This window comes from Ischnura elegans (assembly GCF_921293095.1).
Source record: "Ischnura elegans chromosome 13 unlocalized genomic scaffold, ioIscEleg1.1 SUPER_13_unloc_3, whole genome shotgun sequence".
Taxonomy (NCBI): Eukaryota; Metazoa; Arthropoda; class Insecta; order Odonata; family Coenagrionidae; genus Ischnura; species Ischnura elegans.
Window position 1 is genome coordinate 3,001,898 of NW_025791659.1, and position 22,635 is coordinate 3,024,532.

Genomic DNA, 22,635 nt, shown 5'->3' on the forward strand with positions numbered 1-22,635 from the left:
CCATTTTTTCTGGACTCCGAAAATGGAAAATGTAAGAAGAGATTCAAGAGGAAATTTGGAACGTATCGAAGCCCTGAAGATGTTTCTAAAATAAAACGAAACGTTGGCTGCTAACTTTTAATTTATTGACCTAAACTCCAGGAAACATCATTTTATATATTAAAATAAGGTCAAGAAAAAGGAGAAAAAAAATAATAATAATGATTTGTTTATCTTATTATTGTTACCTAGTTACTTGATGAATTTTAAAACCGACGCTAGAATAGGGGGAAAGGATGGGTAGAGATATTCATCAAGTAACTAGGTAACAATAACGAGACGTGAAGATGATGGTATATTTGTGTATATCCAGGAAAACTTAGGGGAGGGCTTATCATGATAATTTTTACAAATGTACGTGTACAAGAGTGGTAGTCAGGGCCCTTCCATGGAGAGAAGGACTTGATGAGGACTATACATATATAACTTTATCTTCAAGTGAGAGCACGCATGTGGCTGTCAGGGTAACCACGCGTAGCAAAAAATTTACAAAAACTATTACAGTGATAAGAATTACCTGCGGTGAGTGTACAAATTTATTACTAGATCTTAATAATGTGTAAAAGCTGCCGCTGACGTTGCTGACAAAATATTCCTCTCGGGTTTTAGTAATCATGTCTACACTAAGACGATCTTTGTCGAGAAAGACTTTCGGATTCTTCACACGAATTAGGTTTCTCTTCCGAGTGTGTTCGCAAATGTGTCACTAAGTTGCTCTTCTTCGAGAAAGACTTCAGACATTCGTTGCATGAATATGGTTTCTCTTGCGAGTGTTCGAGCATGTGCCTGTTGAGACCACATTTATCAATGTAAGATTTATCGCAGATTCTGCATGAATAGGTTCACTCTTTCGTATGCGTTCTGGCGTGTAAGACAAGGCCGTCCCTCCGAGCAAAAGATTTGCCGCACACGTTGCAAGTATAAGGCTTCTCTCCTGTGTGAATTCGCATGTGACTTTTGAGATGAAAACTCAGCTGGAAAGTCTTGAAGCAAATTTTACATGAAAAAGGTCGCTCGCCCGTGTGTGTTACCATGTGGGCAACAAGGCCGTTCCTCCGAGCAAAGGACTTGCTGCAGACAGTGCACGAATAAGGCTTTTCCCCCGTGTGGGTACGTATATGCGAAACTAAGTTCCGCTTCCTCGAGAAAGACTTTTCGCATTCATTGCATGAATAAGGCCTGTCTTCCGAGTGTGTTCTCATGTGTAAGGCAAGGCCCCCCCTCCGAGCGAAACACTTGCCGCACACGTTGCAAATAAAAGGCTTCTCTCCTGTGTGAATTCGCATGTGAGTTTTGAGATTAAAACTAAAAGGGAAAGCCTTGAAGCAAATTTCACACGAGAAAGGTCGCTCTCCCGTATGTGTTTGCATGTGATATTTGAGAGCCTGCTTCATTTTGAAAGATTTTTTGCAGATTCCGCACGAAAAAGGTCTCTCCCTGGAGTGGATACGCATGTGGGAAGCGAGGGTGTTCTTCCGAGCAAAGGCCTTGCCGCACACGTCGCAGGCATGAGGCTTCTTTCCCGAGTGCGTCAGCATGTGACCTTGGAGAGTAGAACTCTGGCTGAAAGACTTGGAGCAGTAGTCGCACGAGAAAGGCCTCTCGCCCGAGTGCGCTCGCGTATGCACGACCAAACCGCTTCTTTGAGTGAACGACTTTCCGCAAATTTCGCACGAGAAAGGCTTCTTCTCCGTGTGCCTGCGCATGTGGAAATCAAGGTCTTCGCTCCGAGCGCACGTCTTGCGGCAGAACGTGCACGAATAATGTTTCTGCCCCATGTGCGCACGTATGTGCCTCACTAAATGCCCCTTCGACACAAAAGACTTACCACATTCGTCGCAAGAAAAAGGCCTTTCTCCGGTGTGTCTGCGGATGTGGATATCCAGGTTATTCCTCCGACCAAAGGACTTGCTGCAGAGTGTACACTGAAAAGGTTTCACTCCCGCGTGAGCTCCCACATGTCTAACCAAGTCGCCCTTCAACAAGAAAGACTTTCCGCATTCGTCGCACGAATAAGGTCTCTCACCGGAGTGTGTCCGCTCGTGGGAATCACGGATTCCCCGGAAAACGAAGCACTTACCGCAGATTGTGCACGAGTAAGGTTTCTCCCCGCCGTGCGTCCGTTGATGAGTCACCAGGCAGCTCTTTTTCAAGTAGGACTTATCGCACTGATTGCACGAATAAGGCCTTTCGCCTGTGTGAGTTCCGATGTGTACGGTCAGGTCCCTTTTCTGAGCGAAGGCCTTGCTGCAGAATGTGCACGCATAGGGCTTTTCCCCGGTGTGCGTCCGTACATGATTAACCAAGATGCTCCTCGTCGAGAAAGACAATTCACAATGTTTGCACGAGTAGGGCCTTTCGCCTGTGTGCGATCGGATGTGTACGATGACTTGATTTTTCTGAGGGAAGCACTTAGCGCACAAGCTGCATGAATATGATCTCCCTTTCTTCATCACAGCCACGTGATCGCGCAGGTTTCTCGTGCAAGGTGACTTTGGGGATAAACTTGATTTCTCATCTGCAGTGAGACTTCTCGTCACTCGTCTCACACTTTTCGCATCCCCTTTTTCTCCAACGATTTCCCTGATGGAAACATTTCCTTTTTGCCTCGGCCCTTGCCTTTTTGTCTTCCGCCCACCTAAAGCCCTGGATGTGGTAGCAACGCAAGAATTGCCATTGTCGCTTGACGAAAGGGGTTTCAAAGAGATGTCTGCGACAGAAGATTCTGCTACGGCATCAAAATTACGAGAAACGACGTGAATTTTCATGTGTTTGATTAGCTCATTTTTGTCGCTGAAGCTATCTCTGCAGTTGAAGCAATCATATGAATTTTCGTTTGATGTGTTACTGTTACAAGTATTTGCGATCAAGCAATTTAGTATCTCTTCATTGTTTCCCTTGACAGTCTCCCTACCACTTTTGTCGTTTCGTCTGAGTCGGATAAGCCTAAGGGAATCCATGGTATTTTGTGCATCACAATCACCTCTATCCCCAGAAACAGTCATTGCCGCTCCACCTGCACTTCTTTTCAGTGATTCAATGTCTTTTGTATTACACTGTCTATCATCAGGAATTGAATAGCAAGTTATCTCATCAGTATCAAGAGCACCACATTTTTCCGAGTCTTTATCCATCAGATTCCTTCCTACCCCTATATGGGTTGCTCCAGTCTTGGAATCATTTTGTGTCACCAAAGCTTTGGGACTAATGCATTCATCAATTGAATGATTTCTTGCACTTCCTTCTGCTGGCAGACATGAATTTGATGTTGCTTCAATGGGCATATCTTCGGCAGCTGGGACACCTGGAAAAGAATTTGATTTAACCACTATCACAGTAAAACATGAAATCAAAGACTCCAACACCCTTCATTTAAATCGATAAAATGGATGGAAAAAGCCAGAAATGTGAATGGAAATATACCAATTTAAAAGATTTTAGCTATCTTAAAAGGACCATAAGGATTGTCCATTTTTTCATTCGTTTGAGCAAGTTCCACGTTCACATTTCCTGTGAATACTGAAATTTACTTTATGAAACTTGATTCTGAAACCAAGTGCTTCATTCTAATGATTTGTTAATATTTTTTGAATAAACTGGTCTCATAGCTTGGCTGAACCATGACAGCATTCTTCTATGAATTTTAAACAGTCAAAAAAGCCATAGAAAATAAAGAAAATTTTCCCAGCATTTGGTCCAAGTAGTTGAACACTCAAACATTTCGGTAAAAAAATTTTAGGGATGACCATTGAAAAAATACTGATGCCTACAAAAAAGTAAGTAAATATAACTCTCCTCCCTTATCCAATTGGCACTTATACTAAAGAAAACAGAAAATATGGATGGATGACTAATTCAGGTTCTTCATCCTTCACGACCAGTTAAAATAATCCTTATCTGTAAACAGCTATTTGTACCCCATGGAAGCACTCACCCACTGCTTCCATTGTGGAAAATGGGCAACGGTCAAATTCTCTATTAGTTCTATGGTCACAGTAAAACTTGGCTAAATAAAAGGATAAACATGTACATCCTTTACAATTATAAACTTCAATTCCTCCATGTTTAGAGTTATTTGCAGCTCTTGAGAGTACTCACCAATTTCCTCTGAAGAAGACTTTTCAGCCATAGTAAAACTCTCAATTGGCACCATGTTCTCACCTGTGGAAGGCTGGAAATAATAATCAAAATAAGAACAATGTGTGAACAGGAGATTGAGCATTCATTTTCAAAGGATTTACCAAAACGTATTTCATTGATTGATTTATTATGGGAATGTTCTTCATATTCTCTTGCAAGCTCACTCAAGGAAATTAATGTCTGGAAATTAATTGGTTTAAAAATAGGTTTATAAATTAACCCTTTCATTGCGTAACATTTTCTCAGAGTTGTTTCACATTGGTGAAGAATTTTTTTTCACTGCATTCACTTTATTTTTCGAAAATATGAAAACAATTACAATAAAAAAAGGATTTTTACATTCATTTGCCTATTTATTAAACAATTTGTTTATGGCATCACAGTGATGCCATCCGCACCCATATGATAAATGCTCCAGATTTTTATGCAACCCGTTACACAAACATTCGGAACGACAGGCAACATATTTTTACGTAACAACTAAGAAGCTCGAAGTAATTTCTGAAATGATGGCGGAATTGAATTACAAAATAAGATAAATATTTTTTCAGATGTCATCCACTATCCATGCATCAAGTTTTGGGTAAATTAAAGTTTTCGAATTTTAATTTTTACATTTCTAAATTTTTAAATTTACAAGTAACTTAGATTGCATGCAAACATATGAAAATTATTTTTAGCTTTTTGACATTTTCTTTTGCGTTAAATCTGCAAAAATTAACTAATAATTGTGAAATTTTTTGAAAAATGGGTTCAAACACAGTCCTTCAACTTCTGAACATCATACACCATCAGAGGTATACTTATTCGCCACTTCTTAGTCGTTCTTAGGACGTGAGGAGAGTTATTTCTTATGTTTGTCCTTTGAGTTTCAGTGGTGTGTGTCTTTTGAGTAACTCAGTAGATATTTGAACAGATTATTATAATTTCCATGTATAAACTCAGTAGGGTAGTCACGGGAGGGGGGTTTATGGGTTTCAGAAAGAGATGTAAGCGTTAACATTTAGAACCGACGTACAAGAAATATCTAAACGTGTATGTTCCAGATAAAATGGCAATGTATAATAATCCAAAAATAATTGTTTCTTTGCACATAGAAATTTTGCTGACTTTCTTTTCCTATTATAATAGCTCTATTTGGTCGAAGTAAAATATGTAAATTGCCTCAAAGTTAAAAAAAACCTTGGCGTAGAAGACCCAATGCAGTATTTCATGTATACACTTGAGTAAATTGTGCCAGAAGTAGTTTTATTGCAAGGAGATATTCTAAGCCTAGTTCACCTAAAGCTGATACATAAACAGTCCTTGGGGTTTGAAAAAAGGAATAAAATTAAAAATAAAGGTTTCTCCCATATTCCACGTAAGTGGCTAAATGTATGTAAAATACTGAAATACCTAATAGAAAAAGGCCGCACGGTAATATTACAAAAATAAAATCTCTATAGAGGAGTGAAAATGCACGCAATCGAAAGATGTCCGAAGAAGAGACTACTAATGGCGAGAGTCGCAAAAACTGAGAAGGAAGAGCTGACCTTCTCCGAGACATGCACACAACAGAATACTTTGATGCATTTATAATAAGAATGGCAAAAATACTTCTAAAAATAGAGAAAACAGGCGACACAGAGCGAATTGTAGTCTGTTCCGCGGTGACGTAAAACGACTCTTTTATTTGAGCCCCGAAATTCGATTATTTACCCAAGGATTTCCCCAATTCTAATTTCTCATTCATAATGAAAAAAATATAAAAGTTTTCCTAGAACCTTCATTATTTCCCGCGAATAACGAATTGGTGGTTGTAATTATTCCCACCTAGTAACTTTAACAAACTCAAAAGAAATAAATGAGAAAAAGTCGAAAAAATCTATTTCTTTTCCCGTAACCAATATAACCACACCTCTATTGAAAGGATCGTTCAGGAAATGAGTTGCAAATATATTATGGAAGAATGTTATGAGTTATAACGGCATTATGTAAATATTAAGTTTAAACATTAATAAAAACAGCAATAGACTATTCAACTGTGTTTAGCATGTGTATAGTGACCGTATTTTGAAATACGAAAATATTTTTCGTCGATGAGGTGGAAGGAAGATTATGACTAAATATCGTTTACAAAAACTTTAATAGGACTAAAACGAGAATAATAACCTTCAAATGTGGCAACATTAAGTACAAATATTCAGAAGAGTAAAGAAAATATCACATTTAAATTTTTTTGTAATGGCGAAAAATCTTACAAATTAAAAAGTACTCCATAAATGTAAAAAAAAGTATTAAAAAATATAAACTTTTTTTCAAAAACGGAAGGCATATCTAGGTAGCCTAATCCACAGCGTGTGCGGGAAACCATCATGAGAGTAGAAAGAACAGAGCGTAGGGAGCGATTGAAGGACATGAGCCGGTGTGGCATCAATGTGATGCCATCCGCCCGTTGGCAGGACCTACGCTGGGCATCAATGCTATGCCATCCTCACTCAAAGGGTTAACCACTTAACTATATACCAACTATCTCTTATTTATGTAGCAAAATACATGCTAAATCCATGTGATGATCCTCAAAGAAATAGCTCCTGGATATGTAAAACTCAACATATAATCTCGTCCATAATGATAAAACTGACCAAGGTTACAACACACCACGTCACTTTCAAGGCTTAATGTCCTCATAGTCAGACTGATATGTTAAGCCACTGGAAGCCTAGATGCCAGCGATGGATGAAGCAACAAAAAATCCCTAGAACAGCAAAGGCACAGAGAGCATTCTACAAAATATTAGAATCTAATCAAAGCTGAATATTTATACAAAAAAGGACACAATACATCAGACACTACAAATGAACGCAATACATCTGACGTTACATTTAAAAATGTATTTATTTAAAATGGCATCAAAATCGACAGCTGCAGAACAGCGAAATGTGGAAGCTATAGAAATGTGTTGCTCCTGAAGAATGTTGAAGATGTATGAAATCAAACAAGGACGTACCAAGGAAGTACAGAGAGGAGTGTGACAAAAGAGTAATCTTCAAATAACCTTGACTTAACCAACCACATCATCAGATGCGATGGCCTTACAAATAATGTAGTCAGAAAAATAAAAGGAGAGGTGGACAGGAAGAAGGGAAAACGATTGTTCTGAATGCTCTTCAAAGGTTATTAAGTATATAAAAAAGAAGACCATAAACATGAAAAGATAAGCAGTTGACAGCCAGGAATTGAGGGCTGTATGAAACCAATTTTAGAGACGTGGATTTATGAGTATAACATAGTTCATATTCAAGTACAATGCACAGGAAACAGTTAATAAATAATATTACCTGATCAGGAGAGTCTTGATGCATGAGTTCGCTTGAGGCAGCATCAGTGCAATCATTGACTGCATATCCTTCTTCACCATCGCTAATCTCATCTTCTTTAACAGAAGAGCACTTGTATGTCACTGGATCACCCTATTGGAAAGAGGAACACCCATGGATACACATTATTATCATTTGGTAAAAGAAGCAAAAGTGATCATGAACAAAGCTTGAATCACAGGGTGTCTGTAGAAAATAAATAATCCCTGATAAACAAATCTGGCCTCTTGGTAAAAAAAACAGAATGATTTAAACGAATAACAATAAGGACAATTTTCAGAAAAAGAAAAGGACAGGTGGTCAGGAAGAGATTCTGAATGTTTTTCATAGGTCAGGTTATTAAAGGGGTAAAAGAGAAGAATACCTTTAACCCTTTCGCGCCGAATGCCACACCTGTGCGGCGAGGATTTTCTTCCATCATCAACGAATGCCACACCTGTGCGGCGTTAATTTTCCTAACTTAGGCAACGAATGCCGCGCCTGTGCAGCACAGGTCGAAAAAAGTGACCGTGGCGGACACAATAGACCCACGGACGTGGTGGCCCCTCATGATCTGCCTTAGCGCGAGCCCAGTCCCTTCTTCGGCCGCTCAGGTCGACCCTTTCCTGTCCTCTCCACGCGGTCAACTACTGTTATTTGCAGTGTGTTTTCCAAACAAATATTTTTTGCTATCTTTTGAAATCCAATGCTAGAAATGAATTCATCTTTTATTGCTGAACACATGGAAATTTCAAACAAAATTGTAGCGTTAATATCAACGGAGTTATAGAGCAACAAGAAAAATACTAAATCGGTCTATATAAACGTGAGAACTTCGTTTAAAATTTCTGCACGATCAGAAAAAAACACGAAATTCATTTTGAATGTAAAAAAATCGATGCGAACAACAAATATTTGCATATATTTTGCATTTAAATTTTAGCCAGTTGACCGTGGACTCGTGCTAGGAAGGGGCTTTTAATCCTTCTAGGGTCTGGGACGGAGGCCGAGGAAAGGGATCGGTGCCCCACTGAGTTGGGTCGTAAAATGGTTAGGGAGGGAACCACTGCCTTCAGTCGACGCGAAAAGGCTTCGTACAGTGGAGTAAAGAAAACTTTCAAGAGACACGTATTGAAGAAGAATTTCCCTCAACGAAGGTCCGGCGCGAAAGGGTTAATATGAAAATATAAGGAGATAGGAGAGAAGAATGGAAGGCTATATGAAACCGATTTTAAGATTACTGACTTATCATGGTGACAGAGTTAACATGCATTTCAAGGTGCAATTGATAGGTCATATGTATTACCTTATCAGAAGAGGCTTCATGCATCAATTTGCTTGAAACACCATCAGTGCAATCATTGTGCACATATCTTTCTCCGTCGTCACTAATCTGATCTTCTTTAACAGGAGAGCACTTGAATGTTACTGTATCACTCTATTGGAAAGAGGAACACCAATTAGTACACATTATAATCAATTGGTACACCAAGAAAAAGTGTTAATGAACAAGCCTGAATTACATGGTGTCTGCATTACCATACCCAGCGAAGGGCAGGGTATGCTAATGCAGACACCCAGGGGGGCAGCTGCCCCCCTAGGAGCAAAAATCGCAAAAGTATTTTTAGCAAAATCTGTTATGAATTGAAACAAAAGTATTCAACAAATTTTCTTTAAGCCCAAGAAAGATAATTTGTATCAGTATAAGATATGCAACTAAATTAACACCATTTTTTATGGAAATAATCGCATAAACTAATAAAGCACTGCTATAATTTTTTTAAATGTTGGTTTCATAAACCTTTTCCATGCTAAAATGTCACAACCTGGCTTGACCAACCCCCTTAGTTATGATACTTGGTATGCCCTTTGGTGTCTGTAGAAAGTAAATAATCGCAGTAGAACGATTCTGGCCTCTTTGAAGAAAACAAAATAACTTAATTGACCAACAATATTAGTCCAATAAATATCTTCCTTATTATCATTTAATCTAATGAAAGCCTTAATGAGGAGGAATAACATTATTGGGCACTCCTTGTGACTTAAGGCTCATAAAATTGTGGAGTAAACCCTACCTTTATTACTACTTAACACATAATTTGACAAGAAAAACTCTATAAGACCACTGAATTCTGAAAATCGATTGCGATTTTCTAATAAAAAATTGATGGTAATCAATAAAATAGTTTCAAACCTATGAACAACAGTAAAATAAGCTGCAAGTAGAGTAAAATAAACCTAATTATTTGTCACAATGATTCTTTCATTTTAAAAGATTCATTCACAAAAAACATAGCTTTTCTGCTTTTGACGGATCAAGGGAGGAAAAATGTCTTGCCTTTCTGCTAAGTGGTGCTGAGAATGTTCCCCCAGGGAATGGATAAGTGTCATCGCACAACAGCTTAACAATGCAAAAGTACACTCACCACGTCATCAGTTGCCAATGGATCCCTGACAGCAGTCGGTTTTCCAGCAAAGTCTGGTTTATGCAGCATGGGATAACTCTCTTCCATAAGATGGTCTCTGTTCTCCTCTTTCACATGACACTAAAAGAGAATGCTGAGTGTCACTAAATATAAGTCTACCAATAAAAATAAAACCTCCTCTCCTAGCTGAGACAACATCAGGTAGCCAAAAGCATGTACTCATACATTTTTTTGACTCCTTTCTTGCAGTTCAACTCCAGTAGTATGTAATTGTCCTCTCCATCATTTATTATTTCTTACAGAAAATTATGCCCATGCTTTTCCTTCTTCCTCTTAAAATAATTACGTGACCAAGAAAATATGCACAGTTAATTTCTGTAATACAGTATATTTTTGTAATTTCTGCATACTTAGTAATTCGTAAAGAACATTATATAAAGAGATGTTTTCCTGTATTTTCCAAGCACATAAAACATGGAAATTACCACATAAACTAAGCTGCAATTAGATCCGAAAATGAGGTTATTGTCTCTGATAGCATATGGTACCAAAATTTCTTACAATTTTGATGATATTCCTCACAGAGAATAAGCTCTATTAAATAATATTCTCCTTCAATCACAACACTATGCTTCAACATTGACACAATTTTAATGTGCATAACTTGGCTCATCCATCTCTTGATAAACTTAACTTTATTTCTATCCGCATGTAAATTTCAAAAGAAAGTTGAGATTTTATAATGAAACGTTAGCATGAACAAAAAAGTTTCTAAGGTTGGCCTCTTTGCTCTGCTTTACAGTGTTTACAGCATTTTTTATATTTGTGTTGTTCCTCATCTTTTGCTGCTGTCAACAAAGTTTGGGTAACCTCTTTCACTATTCTTTCGATCTCATGTGCAATGCAAGGAATATTGCATTTCAAAGTTGAACCTATGCCAAACAATTTTGGTATTTCCACACTGATTATGTCAGATATGACCAGAAGTACCATGGTCTCTCCCAAATTTATCATCAGCAGGCTTCAAAATCTGGTAATTAAAAAAATCCCAGGTTGGTCACCACACGTGTTCTTGGTTGTCGCTGATATTTTTCCATCACATAAATGATACTGATAACTTTTCGGATAACTCATATTCAATGAGTGTATTTCATTTGACATTTTTTGTATACTCAGAGATGGGAAATAAATCTTAAAGGTCATAATAATGCATAGGCACAGGCCATCACTGCATACATGATTAGAAACTTTTTTTGTTGCCATATTAACTTTCAAAGGTAAATATAGTTAAGAGGAATATTTAAAATAATGAAATAGCATGAAAATGCACAAAAAAACTGTTTTGTGCATTTGGCTTGAAATCATAAGATAATATGCTCCCGGGCTGATTTTTTAGGAGCCGATGCTATTCCCCTTTCACTTGTTCTCGCAACGCAGGGCTGTGAAACCACAAAATTTATAGGTGGGGTGGAAGCTCTCATGGCATGCAACGCAGAGCTGTCAAGGCACCCCCAATCAACCAAGGTATTTACAATTACAAATGAATACTCAACAGCACTACTTCGCAGGAGATTTTTGAATTTGAGCATAGGAAACTGCTAGAAATAGGTACCTTTTTGGGAGATATCTTTGACCACCGCATCACGCAGTATGTTGGGGAACATTTTGGCCAATATTCCCGACTGACGGATTTACTGGTTAACATTCGAAAACTGTACAAAACTGATATCTCCGTCTTGACATATTCCCAATATTATAAAAAACTTCCACCGCATACCATATATATTGATTTCAACTATAAAAAATATAAGAATGCGAATAAAAAAATCAAAGAACATAAGAATGGGAATAAAATCTCTAAAACATGATGAATTTATTTTTTAAATGATTGTAAATCCCATGTTTCTTCCTATATACAGACTGTGTCAACGGTCCTGTCTTTTTTGATCTGTACTTTTAGTAACTTTTCATCGAGCAATCTTCATGAAAATTGGCACACTTATGGGGAAAGGTCCTTAGTTTTTTTGAGCGTGAGCAAAATTTAACAATTTTGACCTTTTGACCTCACAATTTGGGTCCAAACCAAAATTTTGAATTTGCCTTATGGGGTTTCAATGTTAAAAAAATCGAGATAGAAAAATGTCTGAATTTCATTTACCAAGATGTCAATTCTTGGGTTTTGGACCCGAGAAACCCAAAAATAACATTTTTATTGACGAAAATTCAACGGTTGACCCAGTAAGATGACGGTCAAGGTCATAAGGGTGACAAAAAGAATTGCATACCAACAAAGTTGTCAATCCATGGGTTTTATAGGGTGCCCAAGTCATTGGCGATGTCCAAAATTCCCGTATTATTCACTAATTAACCTATGAGGGTCACAATGGGGGTCAAAGGTCATAGAGTCAAACGTCACGCCATAATGGCAACCAAAATGTCAAACAATAGGTTTTGAAGGGTGCCCAAGTAAGTTTTGCAGTTCATAGATCCAAATTGTCGATTTTTTACCAGCGAGGGTCATGATGGGGGTCAAAGGTCATAGATGTATGTTTTGAAATAATAGGAAAACTAATGTCCCCAACCAAAGGTTTCGAAGGATGACCAAGTGAGTGCCGTAGTACACATATCCACTGTCTTTCCCGACAAGACTCCCTTGCCCTCTTAGCTTCACGCCGTCGTTGATTATTTATTTCCCTAGACATCCTTTTGCCCGACTCTGTGTCCACATTCTTCCGCTACATCTCTCTTCATGAAAAGTCCTAAGGAGGTCTAATACCACATAGGATAATTGATAACTTCGCCGAAATCCCATTGGTTTTAAAGATCATCATGTAAATAGCAGTACCCATTTATTCCGCTTTTCATTTAAGTATTAGACCTACATTCGTAATGCTCAAGTTAAGGGTTCCGAGTTTTTCCCATGAAAATCTTAAAAATATGTTAAATAAGTATTTAAGAAAAGTCCCAGTTTGACTGTAAAGACCACAATAGGGGTGTTAACCTCAAACGAAATTACCCATTTAAGTAGATGCTAACGGTGAGTTTTGGCTAATAATTAAAATTGGTGAAAAAATTTCTGCAATAGGTGCATTACATTTTCTTTTGTGCTCCGATGAAATTTGTGCGCTTTCGAAACGGCCAGTTTCGGCGGGAAGTCAGGCTCGAATGGCTCTGACGTCACACACAGCTACTTCGTTGACTGTACGCTTTCAGTGAACGCCGTTATCCGAGCCGTGCTTGAATTTGTGAATGCCGTGGTGAGACATGCCTTCGGATTGTGGTTTTGTGATGGCTAGTTCTAATACTGTGCCTAATATGAGTGCTCTGATGCTCATTTTTCATTATTAATAAATAGAGGACAAGGCAAAAAAATACGCAAAAATACATCTAATGTTGACATTTTTAGCGCTCCGGAAATGCAAAGTTTCAAGCAGGCAAGTTAGGAGTCAATGCATATTAATTATGATAGCACTGTTAAATATGTTAATCGTACTTATGAGTATATTTTACATCAAATACTCAATTTTGTTACGATTTACTCAGCCTTGGCTTCCATTTTTATTCGAATTATCCCCTAGTAAACGCTGAAATGATTCTCGAGGGGTACATTTCATATTATATCACAAATCCCTGTCACGCAATGCTATCGTTTTTTTACTTTTAAAGGCTTTTCATAATTTATAGACTACAAAAACTTAGGTGACATAAGGAACTAATATCGTAAAATAATCACTTATGTTCGTCTCAGATTTGTCTGAATCATAATATAGAATGGCGAATTATTGTCAATATTTATTGTTGTGAATTTTACTGTAAGGCCCCGTGCACACGCACCGATTTTGGACGGCCGGTAAAATATCGGCCGATTTTTTACCGGTGAAGCGCTGCTTGCACACACGCCGGATTTTTACAGGTCAAAAGATAAGTTGCTTGGTTGTTGAACTGGCTCAGGGGATCCGCAGTGGCATTGGCCGGTAGCTAACCGACTTTTTACCAGTGCCGGTGCGCGGTCGGTCAGTGTGCAAGCTCCCATGCCCTTCCATTGTTCACTATCGGAATGTGGACGGCCGTCCAAAATCGGTGTGTACTATGGGTCTAAGGGTTGAAAACTATTTCAGCGCTGCCAGAAAAGAATACGGCGATTCAGCAGTGTGCTATATCCAACTTAAAAGAGAATAATATGTACACTATGAAAGGAAGAGTTTGTCCTGAGCACAAAATCAGAAGAAACCACAGGGAAAAAAAATTGTCACTTATTCTTCCGCCATACCCAGAGGAAACAAAATTTACAAATTTATTTGGTTCACAAGGTACTAAATACTTGATGGCATTACATTTTTTATACTCACTATATGTCAAAGTTTGATTTATTGGATCAGAGGACTTTCGAATTTGAATTTCAGAACATTCAATTATATGCTGTACATTGTTGAATTGGCTTGAAAAGACAAAGGTAGATCAAAAGTTTGTTTTGCTTCGGAAAAAATATTCAATTTTTTAAGCAGTGTGAAATAAGAGGTAAAGTTGTGTGGATAGTAGAAGAAACTCTTGTCTTACTGATTTGTAATTGGTCTCCTAATCTCTCCAAGTTGTCATTTAATTTAATTTTGATGATGGTCATGAAAATGTCTCTGGTGGCAATCTTAAATATTCCAGAGGGCAAATCAATGACGTACATTGGATCATTAGGTATTCCTAAGTACCCATTAGGGTAGCTTCATTATTAAGTCAGTTATATTATTGTTTTCACCAACTCCAAAACTCTCGGCTGAGAATGTGCTCGAGAATATTTCATCAATAATCAATGTTTGGTTACCGTATGGCAATCTCTGGTGCATTAAATCTAAGAATAAGTTAGCATCAATTAACTTCGGTGATCATTGAATAGTAGCATAAACATTGTTCTTAATCTTTTGTAAATTATTTCCCTTCAAATAACTTAATTTAAAATTGTTTTCGTCCTTTCGACTTATTTTGGAAGACCGCAAGTAAAACAATAAATCACGTTAACTGACGTTGTGATGCTGGCAATCAGTATAAATTTAACACAAACATTAAAATAATCTTCACAGCAATAATAAGATGTCTTGCCGTTGATGTTTTTGGTCATCTCGCATTGCTGCAGTTAACCATTTCCTTCGCACCCGAGAATTAAGAGGCACAGCAATAAAACGTTTTCCCGGATTTCTTATTGTAGTAGATTTACAAAGCTGTAGAAAGCAAAATATATACGCCTTCTTCCTAATTTCCTCCAATTTCACCCTCGTTGTTTCTTCTCTGACGCAGGATCATAGGTTTTTCGACGGGGTTGACGGGTTCCGCAAGAAGTTCGCTGTGTGTGACGTCAGCATGCCTTCGGCAACCATCGTGCGCTTTCGGAGCGTTTGAGCCGGCCCTCGGATTCCACACTTTTCGCTTAGCCTTTTTAGGGTTAATTTTTTGAATAGAGAAGCGCTGAAACTGCCGCCGGTATCCCCTCGGTGTGTACTTTCATTTAAGACAGTAAAAAAAATTGGTGTACAACCCTATTCCCCATGCCTGTCCCTCGTCCTGCAAACATTACTGGCAGCAAATTTATCATGCATTGAAATATATTGTTTATGTATTTTAAATATTTATATTGCATTTGAAAAAAAATCATATGTTTCCAATCCACCTTATTGTGCATGTGATATTGATTTGCCAGAAAATAGATTTGTGTGGCTAGCCTTTCTGCCTACTATGTTACCAAAGGAAAAGTCCAACGATAGAAGGATGGATAAAATTTGAGCGACTTCCCGTCTGAATACATACTTATTTTTACAACAGGCTACTCTATTTCCACATGCAACTTAGAAATATGTACTGCTGAAGGTGATTCAACTAAGGTTTTACTATGCATGAGATTAAAACTTACCAACTCATCGATCCTGGGCAGTAGGCAATCTGGCACAGGAATGTATATTTCAGTCACTTTGGGTGAGTAAGTTACACGTGCACTCCTATCAATTATATCTTGGATGGACTCCTTAGTCTCCACAGAAGCCCTTGGCTTGTCACCAGCTGCCCCTTCTCCTTCAATACTCTTAGAAAAAAAGTAACAGTGATAAACAACTCATCTCATTAAAAATCAGCAAATAAAATAAGCTCCTAACCATTACTAAAACAGGATGTTCAATATGTTGTCTTTGATTCTTTGAAAAAATGGAGTGGTGTCCGCATGTCTGTTAATCAATCAATGAAAAGCTACACAGACGACTGAAATGTAATTTGCCAGGAAGATCATTGATTTACTGAGTTTACATGGTGTCAATTCAAAAATTTCGCCGGGGTCATGTAAGTTTGCTCTTCAATGCGAAATATATGAAAGCATTCTAAGAGAGATTGGGGATTGTTCATCAATAACATTATTCCCTTTTTAAAAATTAAGGCTTCTCAGAATAGAGATTCAGGATTCCAATATTTGCAGCTAAGAATATGATAAAATTAACTCTGTTAATCATACAATTAATAAATATTTGAATTTATGCATAATTTTTAGAGAAGTTGCTTATAAAATGTCAAAATCACTATTCTATTCTCATCAGTGGAGTCTTATGGTGTATCATATTTATGCAGAAAGAAAAGCAGCATCAAAATCATCTCAATTGCCAAAATTATTTCATAAAACTCTATTTTTCTAAGCCCTGATACATATAAGTTGAGTTTAATATAACATAATAGCTTTAAGGAAGACAATCCTTAAAACTTAAAAAACCAATCATGCATCACATATGCATAAAGCCCAAAACTACGTTCCCTGTCTGTCAATTAGTGATGAGCAAAGTCGATCATTTTAGTGATTCAATCATTTTGACTCGAGTCACATAAATGATTCAATCAATTCATTCAATCATTATGATCGAAAAGACTCAAAGGAATCAAGATCGAAAAGGCTCAAAGGAATCATGATTGAAGGACTCAATCAATGGATGTAATAAATCATTTTGAATAATCGAATAAATACTGCCTCATCTGCGAAGAGCATTGGTAACGCTGATTGCTAACCATATTATCATATCATATACTATTTTGATTGTGAATTCCAATATGAGTAAATGAGATGGCAAAAATGAAGGAAGTAGTGTCATGAAAATATTTGGGAAGGCAAAACTGCCACAATTTCTAAACAGTAATAGAATAATTTCAAACTATAACACAAAATACACCACAAACTTTTCATGAATCTGATCTGCAGGATAATTTTATGAATGGCACAATAACATGTTAACAGCTGCAACTTCTACTTCTTAACATTCTCCTACAAGAGTCATCTTAATATTTTCCTTTTACATGTAGTGGTGTTATTAATACTAATAACTGCTGGAAAACATATAAGCAAAAGATTACACAAGTATATTCAGTTGTTTATAACATAGTATCTAATTTTCTCACAACTGTTTCTGCCATGATGAAAAGAGATCAAGCATCGATCTTTCCAAATTTTGAAACAAACCGGAAACCAGGAGGATTGATATGAAACCGGAAGTCGGAGTGATTGATGATCGACTTGTTTAACGAAATGAATCATGAGTCATTTGATTCATCTAGTGATTCAATCTTTTTGATCGAATCGTTCATGATCGACCCATCACTACTGTCAATGCATGGCTATGGTACTGATTGCTGGTCAATTTTGACACACCAGTTACATCATGACTCAAAGATACACATTTGGTAAACAAGCTGCTCAACAATTGTGGTGAAGTTTTCTTGGCAATATACTCTTTTTGTTTTCGAAATATCTGAGTTAGTGCCAACCTTTTTTTGGGAAGATTCCTTTTCTTCTTTCATTCAAAGAAGGCAGGGGATAAGGTGCATTGAGGGGTCCAAAAAGTTTACGGAGATGCTCCCCTATGTGAGACAATGAGCTGAGATTGTTTCCATTGCTTCAAAGACGGTCATTTTAATGCTGACAACTATCCATGTGAAGGAAGAACAAAAACCTTCAAAGAAGAGCAATGCCAAGCACAGGAAGAGCTGGCTTTGTTCTATGAGCAACCCACGAAGAACTACTTCCACACAAGAACCTTGCAGATCCAAGAAACATGCTCCCACCACCACAACATGTTAAGTTAGGTATCATGAAACAGTTCGTAAAGATGCACAAAGGTTAAGAAAAGATTTCTCTGTTTCACAAAATAAAATATATTTGCGACCGGTTTCGATACAGCGTATCGTCATCTGGCCAGATGATGATACGCTGTATCGAAACCGGTCGCAAATATATTTTACTTCGTGAAACAGGGAAATCTTTTCTTAACCTTTGTGCATCATGAAGGAGTTTCACCATGTTACACCAACCACCATCGCATAGTTCGTAAAGACTTTGCCTAAATATGGGCCTTGTTTCAGATACCTTGTCAGAAGTTTCCACACCTTTCAGAAGCTAAACTGAAAGAAGGCGTCTTTGCCGGGCCTGATATTAGAAAAAATTATATTTGATGTTACATAACTTTGAATCCACAATGACCTCAAATGAAAGAGAAGCTTGGATATCATTTAAGTAAGTTGTCACAAAGTTCTTGGGAAATGAAAAAGACCCAAGGAAATAAGTCTATTAGTGCTAACAAGTAAAGAAAAGTTTGAGCATTCAGGATTTTTGATGAGCCTGAAAGTTCACTTTTTGAACAGGTATCTCGATTACCTCCCGGACAATATAAGAGATGTCAGTGAGGAGCAAGGTAAGCGTTTTCACCAGGACATGAAAGTGATGAAAAAAAAATTACCAGGTCCGCTGGAACACCAACATGATTGGGGATTACTGTTGGTCACTTCACTGGGAAGTTCAGTAAGCGATTCATCGCAGAAAAAGCTACACAAGAAGTTTCAACAAAAAAAGGGAAAGAAAATTTAGACCAATTCTAGTTGACAAGTGAGCCCAGTATTATCTAACATCAATACTATAGTAAATGCAAAAAGTTTATGATGTAACACAGGGTTTCATTGATTTCCCAATATACCCTATACTAGGGGTATTATGTATGTATACTATATGATATAATAAAATGCATATTGCTTAGAAACTATGGGTGATTCAAAAAAACTAGTCCACGTTTGGATTCAACACATAAAAATCTTTAAAGATCAGCTATTAAAATAAAAAAGCTTTCAAACTAAATTTTTTCGTTGGCCTGTGTAATTTTACCTGAGGAACGAACAAATGATTTTTGCCAAACATTTTCTGATCAAATTAGTAACAGTGGAAACAAATACATAAATGTATTTAAATACTGGAGTAAAACAAACAAAAAATAAACTTAAAAGCTACAGAAATAATATTTGTTATCAATTTTCGCAATTTGATTTCTGATTTTACATCAATTTGTTAAAAAAATTTCTAGGGTAGATTTTTACACTAATGTTAATCATTAATACTTGGTCACTACATATTGATTCATTTCTCCCACCATCTATTCATATGAAATGCCTATAAAATGAATCAATTTCTTTAACTTCAGAAAAATGTTGTAGTATGTATGACCTAAACCTAATGAGATCATAGTCAAAGGTAACAAGTGGTCCCCAACGATGAAATATAATGTTTGCATGCACTTACGACTATGCTTGGCAACCGATAAACACTCATTTCTGGGTCTCTCAAATTTCATTCTTTAACAGCAAACCGTCAAGGATTTGTTTGTTTACTTTAATATGCTCCGGTTACCCAATCAAATACTGAGGGACTGCGGTATAGCTTGGAGGGTAGATTGCCTTTGGAGTTGATCAATGATGAATTTTAACGTCTACCTTCCCGCGATATGATTGTTTAGAGCACAGTGAAGTTTACCACAAAACAAAATGAATTCACCGCCGCCACTGAAACACAAACTGGAACATAATTAGTGCCTTGACAGGGAAAAAGAATTCATAGACGGGGAAAAACCATTTGTGGGAAAATGAACTCGTTACACTTACACTTGTCTGTAGACCATGTACGGAGCCATTCATGCCCCGCTACTATACATTGGCATATACTCAATTAACTTTTGATCTTTAATATGAGTGCCTTCATAGTTCATACTGGATTTAATGGCCTGATGCAGTTAAACTACTCTATTTGTGTAGTATTGTGAACTCCACATGTGTCACCAAGCGATTAAAATATTACCATATTTAATTTATCCTTAAAAACTGATAATATTAATTCACCGTCCACAAATAATTTCCTTTCTATATTTTTTTACTGTACTGAACACAAACCAAAGATTGTCACTTTAAACTCTCCGAAACTTATACATGAGAAAAAACGTAAAGTACTCACTCTGCAGTAATTTCTAGGCGACATTTGTCTCAGAACTGCGTTTGATTCCAAACAAATATTCTTGAAAACACCGAATTCCTTGAGTTTCTCCAAACACGGTGGACACATGGTGTCGGGCAGGCCATCTCCCACAGCAACCTGTTTGAGCAATAAACAGCCTATACGTCAGAATAATTCGGAATTATCCTGCATAACCCGTAATGAAGCAAGCTCCATTTTTAAAAAATCGATAAAATTTACTGTGCCTCTTACTTGTAAACCGACTAAATCATGCAGAGCTTCCTTCACAGTTATTTTACATGCTACACTCGAAGTGAATATGTTATAATACGAATTATTACTCTTCCTACAAAGTCTGCAAAGGTCACTCTTTGAACTCCTTTTTGACTTGAGAATACCTGTTGTACGACTCATGTTTTCACTTCAACAGATCATTCAATCTTCAAATCAGTTCAATAGTCAAATAAATCATCCACACAGAACTGACAAAGATCTCAAAATCCAGCACGAAAACTACATTCACTTCGATAACGTGCGAAAATGAAAATACTTTGGAATATTCAACGAAGAACCAAAAAAGCCAACAATTAATAACTCATCTCAAGAAACATGACAACGAAACAGCATGGGCTGAGAATATAACCAACAATTTTCAGGCTCTGACACGAGTACGAAGTTCAAGCCGGGTACGCAGCATAACTTGTTTGTATAAGACATAGCAAGCAAAGATTGGTGTAGAATCGTGGTGTTTCTAGTTGCCCTTTCATCCGCATTGCGCATACCTGAAGAACAGGCCTAATATCCGCGTTTGAAGGCTAATTTCTTTCCATTTGATGATATGCATGAAAACCTCATTAAAATTCATCAATGATTCTTTTATCGCTGGTGGAGTAACAGGTTTTTGTTAATAAACTTATTGTAAATAGCTCAGAAAGGAATTTAAGCCCAATGTGGCTCCCACACGGTTTTTATTGTTTATTTACGATTGTGTCAAAAAAAGATTCCAAAACTTCTTTAATCAATATTTAAATAAAGGTATAGAAAATAGCCACTTAACGGCTCATGCAATGAAGCTCAATAATATATAATTTTATCCTGCGAATGCAAGTTTTCGTCATTTTTCGATGGCAGGTCTGTTGGTGGTAAAATGCGCAACTAAAGTGCGAAATCTAAAGTAACCTCTCCTTGCCTGTTCTGTTGTAAACAATGGTGTCAACGAGCATGAAATTCCCCATGGAGAATACATTATAATCAGTGTAATGTATTAATCATGAAATTCCCTTAAAATATTTTCTGTCTTCTGTGCCAATATGATTTCTTTTTCAGGCCATATTTCAATGTCAGATTTTTCTTATCTTTTCCGTGAGCAGTCTTAAGTTTTTCCATTGGCGCACGTCATGAAAATGATCGTAATGTATTGGGGATTTGTAATTTTTTACGAGTGGTTTGTGGATGATTTCTTTGATGAGTGAACTGATTTGAAGATTGTAAGAGTTATTGCTGTGAAAATATGAGTGCTACCCTAGGGAGTTACTTGGAGTATTCTGAAAGGAGTTCCTAGGGTAGGTACCCAGTGCAGACTATTCATGAAGAAAAATTATTATTACAACATATTCACTTCTAACGTAAATTGCAGAATAACTGTAAAGGATGTCCTGCATTTTTTAATCGGTTTGGAAGTAAGAACCAATCTCTGATCTTAAGATACGTCTTATCGATTTTTCTATTTCATATTGATTCCTTTATTCCGTGTTCTGAGTATAATTTCAGACTCTTTCAATTGTATAGCGTGTTGATTGCTATCTTAGGTTGCTGTGGGAGATGGCCTGCCTTCCACCCAGTGTCCATGATGTTTGAATAAGCTCACGGAATTCAGTGTTTTCAAAAAGATATGTTTAGAATCGGACGAAAAACTGAGAAAATTTTGTGTCCGAGTAATTACTTTAGAGTGAGTTCTTACGTATTTTCATATTTGAGACTGATGCAGGTATTGTATCCCAGAACGTAAAGTTGGAGTCTTTGGTTTGTGCCGACAGCAGTGAGAAATCCAGGTAGATAATTATATGCGAACTCAACTTATTATAGCAGTAATTGGATATAAATCAAAATTGTGATTGATTATTCACTTGATGCCACAACTTCGGTGGTATAAAAGCATAGCCTCTAACACACGAAAAATATTATGTTCTAATTGAACTCTTGTTTATTTTCTAATATAAATTCTCGAGGTTTGCGTTATTTATAATAACATATTTGCTGACTGTTTAGACACTTATTTCTATTCTAAAGGCTAATATTTTATAAAAAATATTGGAGGTACAATGAATCTAGTGGCCCCCAGTGTTGAAAATTACTTCGACGCTTTGAAACATCTAGCCGCAAAAAGTCCTAAAGTGTTTTAAATAATACA

The 22,635-nt window shown here is 37.0% G+C and overlaps 1 protein-coding gene across 1 annotated transcript; it reads right to left on the reverse strand.

Annotated features, from left to right (window-relative positions):
* Positions 1 to 244: 244 nt before the first annotated feature.
* On the reverse strand, positions 245 to 20,902 carry LOC124172969 (zinc finger protein 615-like). Its single transcript, XM_046552499.1, has 8 exons — positions 20,478 to 20,902; positions 20,226 to 20,363; positions 15,840 to 16,007; positions 9,944 to 10,063; positions 8,824 to 8,955; positions 7,500 to 7,631; positions 4,138 to 4,210; positions 245 to 3,343 (listed from the first exon to the last, which is right to left on the reverse strand). The coding sequence occupies exons 1-8, from the start codon at positions 20,637 to 20,639 to the stop codon at positions 882 to 884; spliced, it is 3,387 nt and encodes a 1,128-aa protein (XP_046408455.1). The 5' UTR covers positions 20,640 to 20,902; the 3' UTR covers positions 245 to 881.
* Between the last annotated feature and the right edge of the window lie 1,733 nt (positions 20,903 to 22,635).